Raw genomic sequence first — 16,716 nt, 5'->3', positions numbered from 1 at the left:
GAGGAAGGAACCAGATGAGAAGTGCCATTTAAAGTTGCAGCAAAATTGATTTGGATGAAATGACAAGAAAAAAATGTTCCCTGTGAAGGTGGTAAAGCACTACAGCAGGGGCCCAGAGAGGTTGTGGAATCTCCATCTGTCGTGGTTTGCTACAGCTGAACCCAGGACACCATCCTTGGTGACATTTGGAACTGAGGTGGACACAAGCCCTCAGTAAGCTGATCTGACTGAAGTCTGCTCTGCTTTGAGCAGAAATTGGACTACAAACACGCAGAGGTCCCTTCCAGCAGAAGGAGTGTTGCTGTACTCCTCCTCTCACTAATCATTTTTCTTCTGAGTACCATTCAAGTATTTGCTGAGTTGTTTTCCAAGAGTCCTTTTTCTGTCTCTGGAAATAACTGTGCATTTTTATAGAAATACAGTTTGAGACGCAGTTATATTTTTAACAAGTATGTACCTAACTAGTAGTACCTTCGTGTGTTTCTGATGAAAAAAAAACCCAAACCTGGATATAATACAAGCACGAAAATGTCAGGTTCTACATAATGTATTATGTAAGTTAATGAAGTGCTTGGGTGTGAAGGGTTTTCCCTCTAAATCACAGCTGAAGACATTTCCTCTAGTGATCTCACTGCTGGCTTAAAGCTTTCTTCTGTGCTTTCCCTTAAGTTTGTATGATCCCATTTGTGAGTCTTGAGACCTTTAGTTTTGGAACTGATGGTTTAAACATCAGAAACCTGCTTTCAGAGGCAGAATAGACTTTTTTTTTTTGCTCTAACGTGATAATAGTTGTGAATATAGCTGCTATGTTTTATGTTTTGTGTGCGCATAGCATCTGGCAGGTTTTAATCAACTGCTCTTTGCAGATTGATTAATCAAGTTCAGGAACTTCAAAAATACATTCCACCAATTATTTAAAAAAAGCTGTACTTGCGTGTTTTCCACCTTTGAATTTTAAACTTGTTTGCTCCAGCTGTGATTTACTCTGTTCTCTCAGTGAAATTCTGCTGACTCCTCTGGCATTGTAAAAAATCTTTGGTCATCTAGGCCATTAGGGCCCAATTTAATGTTACATTTGACAGCAGAACTCTATTTCCTATTTCAGACACTCATACTCTAGCACCATGCTTAAAACAAGGGTTTTTTTCACAGTAGAGGTATGAGACAGGAGTTAAATAGCTGAAGATTCCATTCAGCTGTATCTTTTCCAGTCCAGTAAGTCTTCTTTGAATGAAGGCCATAAAGAGCATTAAATAAATGTGTTCTCTGGCCTCACAGGCAAGAAGATGTGATTGCTGATAAAAAATACAGAGAAGATACTCGATTTATGGGTACTTTTGTTCCCTTCTTTGGTGAATTTATGTCACCCTTCTACCTTCTGTCTGTGTAATCAATGATACTGCATTAAATTCTTAGCTCTGGCTTCAGAGTGTCACTTTTGGTGCCGCTGTTACTTCTGCAAAGGCAGCAGATCTTCCAGAACATTATTCCAAGTTGGACACCAGTGTTATTCAGTTCTGCAGTTATTGGGAATTTATGACTTGAGGTTAAGATGATCACTTATTTTGCAAGCAAATAGATTTTTCTGCTTTCTCTATTTCTTCTGACATCATTCACTAAGAATTATATCTTCTAATAATTTGCAAATGCTCTTAAAGCATTGCAGATCTGTTTGTTCAGGTCAGGAGTTTGTCAGTATGAATATGAACAAATATTCAAGTGCTGCTTTGCTAAGTAGACCATAAAGAACAGAAAAATAATCCATAAAGACAAAATATTTCTTTATAATAGTTACCTATTTTATAGTCCCTTTAGAGACAGTGTTTTCTGTCTGCAGAAAGTTGTACTGCTCACAGTCACTGAAGCAGGTAGCATATGCAGAATTACTGACATGTATTTTCTCACTGTCTCTGCCTGCCCTTTTTTGTTTTGTGTAGGCCACAGGAGAAGCACCCACGACTCCAAAGCATACAAAGGAGAACAGAGAGAGCTTCTTCCCAGTAACAGCAACCACACTGCATCCTACCCCAGTGAATCCAGACACTGCAACTCCTGAAAATCTCCTGAGACTGAATGATCTGCATTCCAAATCCAAACCAACCTCTTCCTCTTCTTCCTCCTCCTCCTCAGCATCTTCAGTACCTCCATCCCAGGAGTCACACAGGGACATTGAGCATCTGCGGAGTCAAAATGCAGAGTCTGCTCCCAGCACAAGTGATCTTGCACATGGTAAGTCTCAGGGACGCAGAATGTTTTGGTGCTCTCTAATGGGTTTGCCAAGGCCACATGGTGCGTCTGTGCCTCAGTTCTGATTCTGTCCTTTTTTCTGATCACTAGACCACACTCAAAAGGCTATAGAGATTTTTGTCTTGGTCCTGAATTGGGCACATTGACATAATACATATTTTGATTACTAGGATTGATTAAAAGAGTGACCACTGTCACATACTTGTGTATGTAATGGAAGTTGCATACTTGCATGCAAAATCATGGAATAGCAACCAAAAAATAATTGTATGTTTTTAATAGAGGATTTTAGTCTGTAATAGTATAAAAATACCCCATTTCTGTTTTATTCAGAGGTGAGGATCTGGTTCTTTAAAATCCTTAAATCTTTAAAAATATTAGAAGTGATTGCAATTGAAATAAACTGGTGGACAGCCTGCATCTGACTTGCAAGTGCCCTATTAACATAATTAGATGCACAGCTATCACTGCCCTGTATGTGTGTGTGGAGATACAGAACGTTGTGAAAATTCCAGTATTCCACATGGTTCATAAAGTTAGTGTTTCATCACTGTTAATTTTCACATTTGAGAAGAGAAGCATCTGGTGGGACTGGAATGTTGGGAATATATTATTTATAGCCCTTGTATGGTGATATGCAAGGTTAGACTACAGAGAAGGATTGAAGAATCTGAACAAGTGTTAGTTGTTCTGTAGCACAATTGTGTGGCTTGTTTAGGCCTGTGTTGTGAACTTGGTCCTATACAGTTTGTGTAGATTAGGAAAGAAGTAAATGAGAATACTGTCTTTACTGCTGTCATGGCAGACTGGCTTGTTTGCTGTAGCCAAAGTCACTGTGCAGGGCAGTACTGATCCACTTTGGGGAATGAAGTAAGATTAGACCCAATTTCAGACTTGCCTTAGGTACCTAGAAGAGGTGGTTGTGCTTATTTGTAGGACACTGTGCATGATAAGGTGGCAGAGCACCTGCTATATAGCTTGTACTTTCTTGCAACCTTAGCAGAAACACTGTCTGAAATGGTGTCTGCTGCTGCCTGTGCTCACTCCCATCTGTTCACAAGCTTGGGGCCTAACAGTACTCACAAAATGTCATAGACAAATCCATAGAAGCCCAGATAAAGTTATGAATGAACCATATATATAACAGGTATGGTGAAAAGTAGCAGATCGGAGATAGTGCCCAGGTTTGTGAGACTTAACGGTGCATGAAGTTCATTAATAATGAATAGACTCTGATCTAGTCTGGATGTTCTGTGACTTTTTGAAATTTTTATCTGTTCTACTTGTGGTATTTCATTTCTTTCCATATGAAATCAGCCTCAGCATCTGAATGCACATCATCTGCTGAATTTGTCAGCAGTGAAGAGCAAATTAGGGAGAAATCACTTTTCCCAGTTTGCTAATTCCTGAGAACAGGCTGGAATTTAACATCCAATATTAGCGGTTGCTTTATAATGATAGAATTTTTCTTTTTCACAAATCCAGGAGAGATTGTCTTGGGATAGGAAGAAAGGAAAAGGGAGTGATAAGAAAAGGAATGGCTTAGTCAATGTGTAAACCATGTTTGTTATTGTCCTTGTGAAGCTAAAGAATGGAGTTGCATAGTGTCATAAGATGTCTTGGCAAGCTTGTTCAACAGGGAGTAATTTGGGTTTGTGCCGAGACAACGGGAGAAAAGAAATGAATCCTCTGTGAAGCTGCTGTATGCTCACTAAAGAGACCAGTGGTAGGAATGACAATGCAGATACGAACTTGCGCGTTCTTTTGCTTTTCAAACAGAACTCAGGAGCATTTTTGCCATGCTGTCCTCTCTGCAAATACCCACACTGTGGTGATTGAAGGTTTATTTTAATCTTTTGATTGCCTAGTTTTTGTTAGGATTGTAAAGTTACATATCGTTCGTTGTTCTTTTGTGCTAGCTGTACATTGCCTTGGTAGAGAGAGATGGAAGAATTAGCTGCCAGAATTACACCCATGAAACTGTGTCTAAAGATAAAGGGGCTCTCTCTGCAGAGCTCTTATTCCAGTGCTGAACGCATGTGTTGGATGTGGCTTTCTGGCTCTCAGACCTACCTGACAGGTCATTTCTCTAGCTGAGAGAGAGACCAATTACTGCTGTGTCCTTTCTTTTTCTTTTTAATTCTCCTACCTCTGAATCTACCTCCTCTAAAAAGAATTACTTCTGGTTCTGCTGCATCCCTTTTTCTTCTGCCTTCCATTAGCTTTGTTTCTATAAAAACTCCTCCCATTTTTAGAGTAATCCGTTTTCATCTTTTTTTGTCTCGTCACTTCCTCCCGTATCTTTTTGTTCATGTGCAAGTATTTCACATCAAAGAGTATTAACTGTTACCATTTTCTGTGACTTCACCCAGAAAAAGGAATAGCTTTCCAGGCAATGTTGATTCTGTGCCACTCATTTCTTATGTAAATATTTTAGTGATATTTTGTGTAGTACATGACTAACTGGTACAGAATACAGCGTGATGAAGTCCAGCATCAAAGTGATGATGGTAATTTCAGCATGAGAGCTTCCTACATTGAGGTATAAATGTACATGGGACAGTTACCTTTGTGGCTCAGCCTAAAATTTTCTCTGGGGAAACTAAAATAGGACAATTAAGATAAACCCTCTCCAGCCTGTCACACTCCTCCAGCATTTACTGTTGTAAATTGCTGACAAATCTTGACATCGTATTCTTTGCTCTCATTACTCTAATAATGGTTCTTATAAGAAATGAACAGGAAAACAGTCACATCTGAGTTTCTATATCAAGAGAAGTTTTTATACTTGGAATTAAAGTTATGTGTTTTGATTAAAGCCAGCTATTTACCAAATTGGAATATAAAACCAGAGTGAAAAGTAACACTTCTCCCTCCCCTACATTCAATTTTTGTCCATTAAGGCTAACCATTTCAATATAAAGCTAAGGTCATGATATAGCTGTCCAGATTCAGAGCAAAGGAAGACAATTCTCCTGTATTGTGCAGGATGGTTGCACTCCAGTAAGTCATGTGAATACCCTGCTTTGATTTCAGATGTTTGTTAGCTAGGTGCAACAGGGCAAGTAGTGGTGTAAATGTATTGCAACTTGTATAATTTCCAGACTTTCAGAAGCATAATAAATGAATGCAAGTGAGGACAGTTGTGTGGAAAAATAAGTACAACTGTTGTGGTGAGCAATGAAGTTAAATTGTTTATGTAGGCAGCAGCAGACTCCCTAAAAGGCAGATGTTCAAAATAAAGAGTATTTTGAAGCGGCGAGTCCTAAGAATTCAGTTACAGCGTTGTAATCTGGTAGGCTTTTAACTGGCATCAGAGTTGTAAGAGTACTTTTGGGTGTACAGAGCATCTTTTCACAGAAGTCTGCAGCTTAGTTTCTTTTAACAACTGGTACATCACCTTAAGTTGATACTGAGTTCTCAAAAGACTGAGGTAATTCATACAAGGGATGGGGAAGTACTACAAAGAATGTCAGCTCTGTAATTTTGCACTTGCAGTGTCTATCTTCATATTATAAGTACATGGCACAGGGGTTCAATGTGATTCCTCACAGTTCTAGATATCCAGACATGAGTGGACATCCACAATCCCTGTTTCTGAGTGAAATAATGGAGATTGTAGGTTGTCATCATTAGTTGAGATTAGCCAAATACTGATCTCAGTGTCTTCTGTGTTTGATTGTCATAAATTTCTAAAGACAAACATGGATTTTAAAAGCCTGTAATTCAGAGAGACTGAAAACTTCCTGCTTACACAAAACATCCAAAATATTTGGCCCTGTTGGTAATGCAATACTTTAACTCTGGATTTCAGTTCAAGCTTTTGGATACTTTTAAAATGGAAGTAGTAACATTCAGCCCTCTTAATTGCAATCACTGTTTTACCATATTTTTTCTGCTGAATACAAAGCCATGTTCTCAACTGATGACTCAAAACCCCCTGAAACACAGAAAATATTAGACTGGCCAGGCTTCAGTGGCCTCATATGAGTCCTTGTCATGTAGCAGTCACCTGGCAGGAGAGTTGTCTCTTCAATGCGCATGTTCTGCTCTCTTTTTCTTGTGTTACTTGTATGCAGCTTTTATCATTTTCCCCTTCATTTCCCCTGTTGTCTTATGCTGGGTTTTGGCAGCTGTTTTCCTCAGTTCCCAAGGTTGAATTCCTGCAAGGCTTTAAAAACTCTTACTGAAATACTTGCAACCCCATGCCTTTGGGTAGGGTAGAAGCTCCTATCCACCTGTTAGTAACTGCAGAGTCACTAATAGAAATCAACTGGGCTGCCTTTAGCTAGCTCTGCGTTTGCTGTCTCTATGTCTCTGATCTCATGCTGCTTCAGCCTCCTTGGCATTGGTATTCTCACTTCCCTTTGTCTGATGCTTGCTTTTCATGAAGCTTTTTATTTTTCACAATGGGTACCCTCTGAAAACAGTTTCACTGCTGAAAGTCGGCGGAGGTTTCCTGTTTGTGAATGACTTCTTAATTCTTTTTTGCATAGTGCTCAGACAGCACCAGTCAGTCCTGTCTTTTTCTCTTCCCTTTGTGGGAAGTATGCTCATTTGCTTTGCTGTCACAACAAGGGTTTTAACTCAATGTCCATTTCTGAGCTTTACCTTTCAGATTCCTAAAGTATTGTTCAATCCAGTGCTGTGCAGAAGATCCTTTTAAATTAAAACTGATACTGTATTTATGTACCCATGTTAGATCAGTAAGAACAAATAGGACAGGAGCAGCAGCTTCCCAGCTGTAGCCTGTGAGGTGTTGGTACACAGCCAAGGGTTTAGTGCAGCCTGGGCAAGTCCAAGAGGCTCTCTAGCCCCATGCACCCTTGGATCCCCCCAGAAGATCTCAGAAAGTCACTGGCCTATGTATATCTTATACGAAAGGAATACAGGTTTTGGAGACCTTTTGTAAAAGAACATGGTAATGATGCTATACTGTTACAATATGTTTCAATTTCACTAGTTTTAGATCACTGCCAGCAGCATAAAATTTACATATATTCCTGCACAAATGAAGACTGAAGAGAGATGTAGTTGTAAGCTTACTGCACAGGTATTATGTTACTTACAAAGTTCTTAGCAAATTGTGAGGTGTCATTGTATTCTTTTAAGAGATGTTTCTGACAGCTGCTTTTGCTAATTGCATTGTGCTTAGCTGGCTATCAGGTCAAAAGAGGATAACATACTGACAGAGAAGGAAAAGTCTTACAGCTTCCGTGAGGTAATGAGTACGTAGCATTCAGAAATAGTAGGCTGCAAATGAGTGACTGGTACTATCCACAGGTGCTACTAGGTGATGCTCTTCAAATGATGTGCGCCTGCTCAGTCAGATACTAAAACACAGCTATCAGGTACCTGTATTTTCATAGTGCCATTTGAACGTTCATGTAGTTGAATATCAAACTGTTGTCTTTCTGACCTAGGCCCATACCTTTTTATTTTTATGGAAGTTCTGTTTTAAGAAGAGTAAGTATTGATTTCAGAGCGCTTTTTTGTTTGTTTACCAACAGGCACACCTGCTTTCTGCACCTCTAGGAAGCTTGGTAGTGCAGGAAGTGTTTTTTGGACATAGGTACTCCACTCTCTGCTGTTAGGCTGGCCCCAGCGTGGCTGTTACAGGGATCTGGTGTGGCCCATACTAATTAGGAATTAGTATGGGCCAGGGACTATTTCCAGGAAACACTTTCAGAGCAGCCACCTGTTTTAGTCACATTCATGTTGTTCTGTGACAGCTGACCTCAGCATTAGGAAGCATTTTGGGGTATGTCTCACATAGTTGTACAGTAGGCTCTCTGTTCAGGACCCCAGTGATAAATATAGCAATGTGCCATGCTGTTACAGTACGAACTTCTGTTCACCAGGCTGCTTGAATTTCTTTCATTTCAGGGGCAGTAGAACTTGTGTTCTGCAGCTTTTCGCCTCCAAAATTACTTTGGCACTTAATTTTTAACACATGGCTCTGTGTGTCAGCTTTGAATGTAATTTCCTGAATTTGGCATTTCAAGTCAAATACTTATTTCTACAGCTATGACTTGGTAGTGGATTTTTAGAGAAAAAAAAAAGTCATGACAGGCTATTTGGAATCAATTTAGATAAGTAAACATGTAAGGAAAGGTTAGCACCTATACCTACCACATGTGTGATGAACTAAGCTGTCTTAGTGCCTGCTGTGGTATAGTAGCTCATGGCACATACAGCTTGAGGGCTGATGCACCCTTATTTCTTGGGTCAGCATCCTTAAACAAGCTGTGTTCAGCTGAACCAACCTGTGTTCCAGTGCAGTCTTTCTGTTGACATAGTAGCACAGTGTATGAGGAAACTCTGAGTTCCTTCAAATTCAAGCTTTCCATGGCCTTTGCAACTGCTGTGTGGGGAAAAAAGCTGTATTAATTCCCAGCACTCTGGAGGGTGAGGCAGATGGAGTACAGAAGATTAATTGTTTTCACATTAGCACTGTTCTTTGGAAATGTGGTAAGATTACTGTCAGGGAGCAAAGATCAGATCCCTTTCCATCACTGTGAAAAAAATAAGATCTACCTTGAACATAAATGAGTAACAGTTCTGTGAACAATTACATGTGCTTTGGATGGCCATAAAAACACAAAATAAACCAGTTGTTACTGGGACCAGTTAAATAAGTATTTCCTAATGTCTGTAGGCACATAGAATTCAATCCTCACTCTTTTGGAGTTGCTGGAAAACAAGGTAGTACAGATTTGCTAAATCATAGTAATGTATTTTCAGGCTTTTTGTCTTGACACGCAGAACTGCTGGGGAAGGTATTTTGTAGAGGGATGAAGGCAAGTGGTGCAAGTGCTTTATTTAAGCACTTAAAACTGTTGCTTGTTCATTTCTCCAAGCATTTGCTTTCAAAATTATGTTAGTATTCTGTTCTGGAGTTCAAAGCTCAGCTCCTTCCTTTTTCCTATAATGAAATGGTGTTTTGTGCATGCAGTGTACGTTTTTTTTTTGTATCCTTTAACATATCAGTGCTGTAATATTTCAAACTGCTTTTGTCAGAAACTGGAAAACGTTTTTCTCCAGGTGCTAGTCACATTTTCGGGGCTTATCTTTCAGTTGTCATCTAATTGGTTTAGTGCATGACTAAAGAATTTCTTTGAAATTCCACCTAACATTACAGCATTACAAAATATTTTAATGTCTCGTATACCTGGCAACATGAGGAAATCAAATGCTTAAGCGTGCAGTGCAGTGCAGAGGGAGCAGAACAAATGTTTACTGGTTACAGAACTACTGCTTTTAAACTTTCTCCACATGTGCAAATTGCCACGTGAATATTTTTGACGGTGTTATTTTTCACTTTATACGCATCAGAATAGCAATGTACATTGTCTCGGTATAAAAATGGTTGCAGGGGTTGCATAATCTGTATGTTCAGAATGTGTGGATTGATGTATATAGTGTATTCTCTGTATAAAGAGAGACCGAGAGAGAGAATATTAACTGTGATGAAGTCATGAACCCAGGCGCCCGCTATAGGCATCTGCAAACACTGGTTACCCTGGCAACAAGTGGAAAGAGGTTGGAGAGGAAAGCTGGAGTAGGTTGTTGCATTGAATTGTTTTCAGCTTGTTTCTTCCTCACTAAAGCAGGGAGATGTTGAAAGGTATGATGTCCCTCTTTCTATGTGTGTACGATTTTATATGTATTTAGACAGTTGTTGGGAATGGGAAGGCTAAAAATACCCCATACTTGTCATTCAGCTCAATTGGAGACAGACTTTTCAACAGAAATAATATGCATTGCAAATCTGTGTTGTTTTTTTTTTCTCTGTGCTTGATTTCTGTGTGGTGTGTTGTAAGGTGAAAGTGCTAAATGGGTCTCCAGAGTACAGTAACTGTTCCATCTTCAGCCTGGAGACAAGTGACTGTTGCATATTATGTCTTCAGAAACTGATTTTATTTTAAACTGGGTTTGAAAAGCTTACGTTTGAAAACCTGCCAGGGCAGTACAAATACTGGGTATTGTCAAGATTTGTTAACCGATACTGAATGTGAGCTTCTGAACTTCTTCAGAATGTGCTGTGCTTATAATCTTGTGCTCTTGCACTTGTGCAGAATATTGTGGCTCATGAGTTAGTGGAGTCTTTACCTCCCTGGGGAAAGTTTTTATTAGAAAAACTAGGACATTATGTTCAGGGCTGTAACAGCATCTTCCACAAGACAAATACCAAGATAGTCTCTTAAGAAATCTGTTTTAGACAAATAATGGGAGATCCTGCCATGTATTTCTTCTTGATTACCTTTCTCTCTTTGACCCTTTCCTTCTGAAAAAAGATACAATAAAATATCTGTGCACTGTATTAAAGTATTAGTATAAATGATGAAATACACACCAGAAGCAACCAATTCTTGTAATTTTCAAGAATAAAGAAAAGTATTTTGTTCATTAACTTTAACTTGGGAATAATGCCACTCATAAAAATTGCACAGAATAAAGTGTATGACCCAGTCAGGGAATAGAAGCCAGTCACTGTGCATTTAACACCTCTGAGAGCAAGGGATTGATTCACAGACAGTGATTCTTGATTTCTCATATACTGAAAGACACCGCCTAATAGAATATTAACAAGTGTTGTTTCCAGAAGTGCAGTGATAGAAATACACACTTGGTGTGCCAGACTCCTGCTCTTTCATTTTGAGCCACTTCTACATGAAAAAGGACTGACACATAATTTTATTCAAATTAAATCTAGTTTTACTATACTATAAAACTGGATCTTTAAAACTTAATAAAAACAAGTATGTGATGAAAGATCGCTATGAGTGTACTGATGGCTCCTAAAAGAACATAGACTGGTATTAGTCTTGTAGCATCGTCCTAGAAATAGGCTGCCCAAAACAGCTTTTGTCAGTGGGACGTAATTTAGTTAAAGCACAGCAAATCACCTTAAGCAATAATGTATCTTACAATTAAACAGATTGTCAGAGCTCTTACTCTGAATGGTGAGCTAGTAAGTAATTCAGTAGTTGAGTGCATACAAAACTGTTCTCAGCAGTATAGCTGAGGCTGTGGGGTTTGCAGATTATTTGTATAGTATTGTATCTGCTAAATTAATTACTGTTTTGTACTCTTGATTAATAAGTGGATAAGAAAGATTCTGTTAGTACTTACCCTAGATACTTAAAACTGTGATTCAGGAGCATTGGAGCAAGTTAAAAAGGAGTTCTTAGCTGTCTTGCAGGGTGATCTTCTGAAGTCATTTTTAGCTTGCTTTTCTTCAAATGTTGATGTAATGTCTCTTCCTATCTTTCGATCAAGTGTCTTCTAGCATTTCAGTGTGTGCATCTTCTGGGTTTAGACTATAGCTTATCTTCAGATGCTAGCAGTGTAATGGATACGCGTATATTGGCTTTGGGTCACGTTAGGGCTGATCCTTCTTTGTATGGTCTCTTGTACTTTGTCGGCATGTGGTTAAATCATACGTGTATCTGGTATAAAGGGCAGGCAGCTACACAAAATGAGCCTTCAGCCTTCCTCTGCTTCGTAAACAAGGAAATAGTGAATTATGATTTTCCTAGTTGAGATTCCTGTAGTTAAGTACTTCCTCCTGTGTTATTTTTAAGCTCATTCGGGCTATTAATACAATGCGTGTATAGATGCAACGATTACTTTTCTACTTCTAATGCTGTATTTTGAAGTATCCACAGAGAAATGTGCAAAAGATTGCTGAGAATAAGAACTACATTCTTCTGCATTAGATGTTTCCATTTTGTGCTTGATAGTGAGTGAACATCACAGAACAGAAGCTGCCTGTGATTTGTGCTGTAGTGTGTGACCTTTCCTTTCTGGGAGCTGTTGGAGAATTCTCTACAAGCAAACTCATTTATCCTAAGGCTTATATTGGCTATCAGCTACAAGTTTAGATGATGGGTTCTTTTCTTTACCAATGAAAATTAGTGGATGAAAGAACTTACAGCCTGCTTTGTTAAGCCTTTTCTTGTACAAATTATTCAGGAACCCTAGAAAATCTAATCCTTTTAAAAATGTTGCATCTTTCAAACTGCATTGATCTGACTTCTACCAAGGTGTTAAGCTGCAGTGTTGTCTTAAGCATTTTCTACAAGTGAAACTCTTGTTCAGGAGCATCTTAGTGTGGTAAATTCCAAGTTCTTATCTACACTGGTGAAGATGGTGAAGCGTTTTCAGCACCTGAGGGATTGGAGTAGTTTAGCAGTGAGGAAAAGTTGAAATGGATATTCCTTTTCAAGGCCCCACACTGTCAAAATCCTAAATTAATGTCGAACGATGATGTAATGAACATATAAAGAATTTTAGACCAAGTTAGGCTGTGAATATATGTTGTATCTGCTGGTCCATGATAGCTGCCTGTGTGCACCGTAGGCTGTGAGAATACAAGGTGATTCAAATTAGCCTGGTTTTGAAGGATATCTTCATTTTTATCAGAGAGTGAGAGCTTGTTTGTGTGCCCATAGCCTTGAGTGGTTTGCTGCTGATTCAGTCTGCCCTTCTCAGAAAGGGCACCAGTAGCTCGCAGCAGTTCAGTGAATTTACTCCTGTTCTGTACAGTATGCATCTCGGTGTGTAAGAAAACTGTTTTAACACTGCATTAATTGAAAAGCTGATACAGCTGGTGTGTAATAAAGAGATTCTACGCACACATACATGGATTCTGAGTTACAAGCATTCCCAAGTTCTGGAATAGCAGACGGTGGGAATTTTAGACTAATGTATTTATAGAGATACAGTGGACTTATCAGTGAGAAGTCGGAATTTAGTGTTAACTTGATACTGATTTCATAAAACCCAGATTTGGCTCTGTTACCGGGTATTTCCTGTGACCAGTCTTCCTTACCAGTAAGGTGCACTCCAGTGTAGCATGTATGTGTGGTTGCAGATCAGAGGGACCACTGAGCACAGCTGGCTCATCATTAAGGGTGATGGATTTTGCTCTGCACGTGTGCTAGGTGTTTCAGCCTTCACATCTCCAAAGGGGAATGGTCAGTTGCATGTGGTTTTGTTGCAGATGTTCACAAAGTGTCATACACAGGAATTTTTTTCTTCCACTTTTTAAATGACATTTACTAGCATTTACTTTTTTTAAGAGTTTGAATTGATGGCACGAAGTATGACAAAGTTGGTAATGTCATCTTAGCTTGCCAGTACTTAATTTCACTCAGTCATGTTACAGAAATAGAGCAAGGGTTAAAAAAAAATCCTACCAGTTGGTTAGACAGCAGAAGGATTAAGGCTTGGGAGAGAGATCAGGATGTCTCTTAATATCTGTGAATTGTATTTCATTACTAAAGAGGAAGAAGAGCTTGAAGTGCCTTTGGAGGGGCTTGGATTTCAGCAGCAGGAGTCACGGCTTTGTCAGCAGATGAAAATGGCAACTGTTGCACCCTCACCAGAGCCTGTTTGCTGGCAAGTGGAATCAGTGACCAGCACAAATTTGGGACATGTTTGTACCCAAGGTAGGAGCTTTCTATGCTTCAAAGAATTCTGAACATGCATGGTTAGATGCAGATCTAGGGATTGGATAGCTGTGATTCATATTCCTCAGTTTCTTTGCCTGCCTTCTAGTCAAGTATTTCAGAATGTAGAGGCATTCCTGACAATGTCCCAGCTTCCTGGGAAAGTGCCTTGTTGTCCCTTAATGGTTATTCTTTTTGGTGCATGACTTGCATGTTAAATACCATGGCATCAGAGCCAAATCAAAAAGCTCATGGTACCAGGCCATCATGCTTTTGTAGTTTGTGCATCCTTTAAAGTAGAATTCCTCTTTTAATTGGAGTCTTCTGTGGGGCAGTACAACACTTCAAATGACACTGTTTGAATATTGAGCTGAAGGAAATGATTTTGTTTCTCCCTTATGTTCACTCAGTTTGAGTAAACATAAACCCAGCATTTCTGCAGTAAATGCTTTCTACCCCTCCTCTGCCTGCTTCCCAAGAGAAATAGGAGTTGGTGTTTTAATTGAGAAAGTGTAAAACTTGGTATTTCAGGCAGGCATAATCTAGATATTTATGTTTGGGGTATCTCATTTTTCCTTATTTGTTGAAAGGGAGCTTATCCTATGTCTGATTACTGCAGCATATTTGGTGCTCTGCTCTGAAATGATTGGCTGCCCATGGAGACGGGTCACTGACCTTGATGGAAAGCTGTGCCTCATCTGCTGTGGCAGTTCTTACAATCTTGTGCACACTTGAAAATGCACAATTCAATTTTACATCCCTTAGTAGATAATTCAACTGCTGGTGGTTTTTCAGAATAGCATCAAGAAGCTGGCATTTGTTGTGTTTAATGTCTATCAATACCTGTTATTATCAGTCTGAGATAGACCGGTGTTTTCATTCACATAACTTCATATGAAGTAGCATTATTAGTAAGAAATTGAGAAATCTCTTTTAACAAATTCTCACTTTTAATGTGAAAGCTGGTTATTGTTGTGCATATATTATTTTGTAATGTGATAGTGGCTAGAGCAGGGCTGGATCCCTCCTTACTTCATGAGATGAGCCCTGTCTGAGCAAGCTTCCATTGGAAAGACCACAAACTGAGACACTTGAGAAGTATGTGGAAATGATGCTAACTAGTGTGGGAGACAGTGGCATGAGCACCTCAAGGAGGATTTTATGGCAGGATTTGAAGATAGCAATGAGGAAATTTTAATGGGTGTTAACATATGTTTTTATTAAATTGTTGTGGAGTTGCTGTCTCCATAATTAAAGAAGCAACACGATGGTGGGAGAAATTAAGACTCATAAGTAAAGCTAAGTAGCTTTATTTGTTGCACTAGAGAATGGAGAGGCAGTTAGAGAATGCAAAGATAAGATAATTGCATCTGAAACAAGAAGTGGGAAAATGATGTTTGCAGTAGCCTTCTACATGTGGCTAGGTCACTGCTACACTGCCACTTGTCATGCTTGCTCAAATTGAGCTTCTGCTGTCCATGAAGATTATTTTTTTTAAATTATGTCTGGTTTCCAGTTGTCATTATAGAATTTTGAGGCACTTTGTTCTTCTGTTTCTAAGCCTTAATTAATGCAATGCTTCAAGAAAGGCCTTTTGAGCCAGCCATATGTCTAGCAATGAACTGTTCCCTCTTCTTTGTGAAATCCTAGATAGCTTCCTAACATGCTTTTCCTTACTATTTTCTGTTTAGCCTCAAGTTCCAAGCCTGAACTCAGCTCCAGTTCACAGACTTTGGGAAGTCAGCAGAACAAGACAGATGGCACCCGAGTAAAAACTCGCATTCTGCCCAACATGCCAAAGCTTTTCATACCTTCATCTGTCACCAAATTTCCACCTGAGATCACTGTCACTCCACCCACTCCCACCCTCCTTTCTCCAAAGGGCAGCATTTCAGAAGAGACCAAGCAAAAGTTAAAGGTAATAAAAGGGAAACAGTAATTTTTTAGATTGTTTTTATCTTAATTCTACCCTTAATAAAATACTTGTATGAAAGGAGCAACAGTTCCTGACCCAGTTCATAGCCACAGATAAGTAGTAGAAGATGATGCTAGCTGTTAGCAGGAGCCAGTTTTTAAGGACTGGTGAAATATTGGCCATGGGTGAAATGATAGCTGTCCTAGTCCTTATGCCTATTCTGAGGGAATTAGAAAGAATTACAAAAATGGGTGAGTGAGCTAGTGCAGCCATTGCAATTCTTAGGCTAGTAGAAGCTACCAGAATATTGACTGTGGGGAAGCCTACTGGTAAATGTTATGCTGTTTCACATTAGGATGCCGTATCTTTAATTAGAAGTCAGAGAGCTACTGAATGTGAAGGGATAGCAACCAGTGGGCTTTTATCCCTGTGATCACGGGTTTATCCTGACTATTTAGCAATATATTCTCTCTCTCTCTTTTTGGGATCAGTCTGCTATTTTGTCTGCTCAGTCTGCAGCGAATGTAAAGAAGGAGAGCCTTTGTCAGCCAGCTTTGGAAATCTTAGAGACCTCAAGCCAGGAGTCCTCACTGGAAAGTGATACTGATGAAGATGATGACTACATGGACATATGAGTGAATTTTGGCCATCATCAACACCAACCATATAATCATTCTTGCTGTCAGCATCTCTGGCAGTTGAAACATCTTCGTTGGCATTACTCTCCATTTAATTGGCATCATTGTGTTCTTCACTTTCATTACCTTTTTATCACCACTACCACTTGTATTGCCTTCAAAATCTTCGCCATTCTCCCCATCATGGTGCTTGATGGAAAGAACAATTGTTTACCAGGCAGTTAATTCATTTGGACCACACTCTCACCTCTACCTTCAGCAACACAAGGATGTTTTGTGCTGCAGTTCACATCTCTCTGCTGTTCCTGCTTCTTCAAACCAGAGCCTTGGAAGTCACTCCAGTAGCTCTTTTCTTTAGCATTTTCTTCTGTTTAATTGTCTGATTGCATTTTGCCCACTAGTTAAGTTTTTCTCCCAGTAATTCAGCAACCTGTTGTCTGTCCAGCCATGCCATGGTTAG

At 39.3% G+C, this 16,716-nt stretch overlaps 1 protein-coding gene across 7 annotated transcripts in view; it reads left to right on the top strand.

The window, feature by feature from the left end:
* CABIN1 (calcineurin binding protein 1) overlaps nt 1–16,716 on the top strand; it is a 108,869-nt gene extending 92,153 nt beyond the window's left edge. For all 7 annotated transcript variants that reach the window (XM_061465990.1, XM_061465988.1, XM_061465989.1 and 4 more), the window contains 4 exons: nt 1,938–2,229; nt 13,539–13,703; nt 15,395–15,621; nt 16,110–16,716. In XM_061465990.1, coding sequence (XP_061321974.1) covers nt 1,938–2,229; nt 13,539–13,703; nt 15,395–15,621; nt 16,110–16,253 — 828 coding nt within the window. In that variant the 3' untranslated portion in view covers nt 16,254–16,716. The remainder of the gene's footprint in view (nt 1–1,937; nt 2,230–13,538; nt 13,704–15,394; nt 15,622–16,109) is intronic.

Source organism: Pezoporus flaviventris, unplaced genomic scaffold, assembly GCF_033815535.1.
Source record: "Pezoporus flaviventris isolate CSIRO_AGI_PZ_B2104156 unplaced genomic scaffold, CSIRO_AGI_Pfla_v1 ptg000041l, whole genome shotgun sequence".
In the NCBI taxonomy this organism is placed as follows: Eukaryota; Metazoa; Chordata; class Aves; order Psittaciformes; family Psittacidae; genus Pezoporus; species Pezoporus flaviventris.
This window is presented reverse-complemented; position numbering and strand designations above follow the sequence as displayed.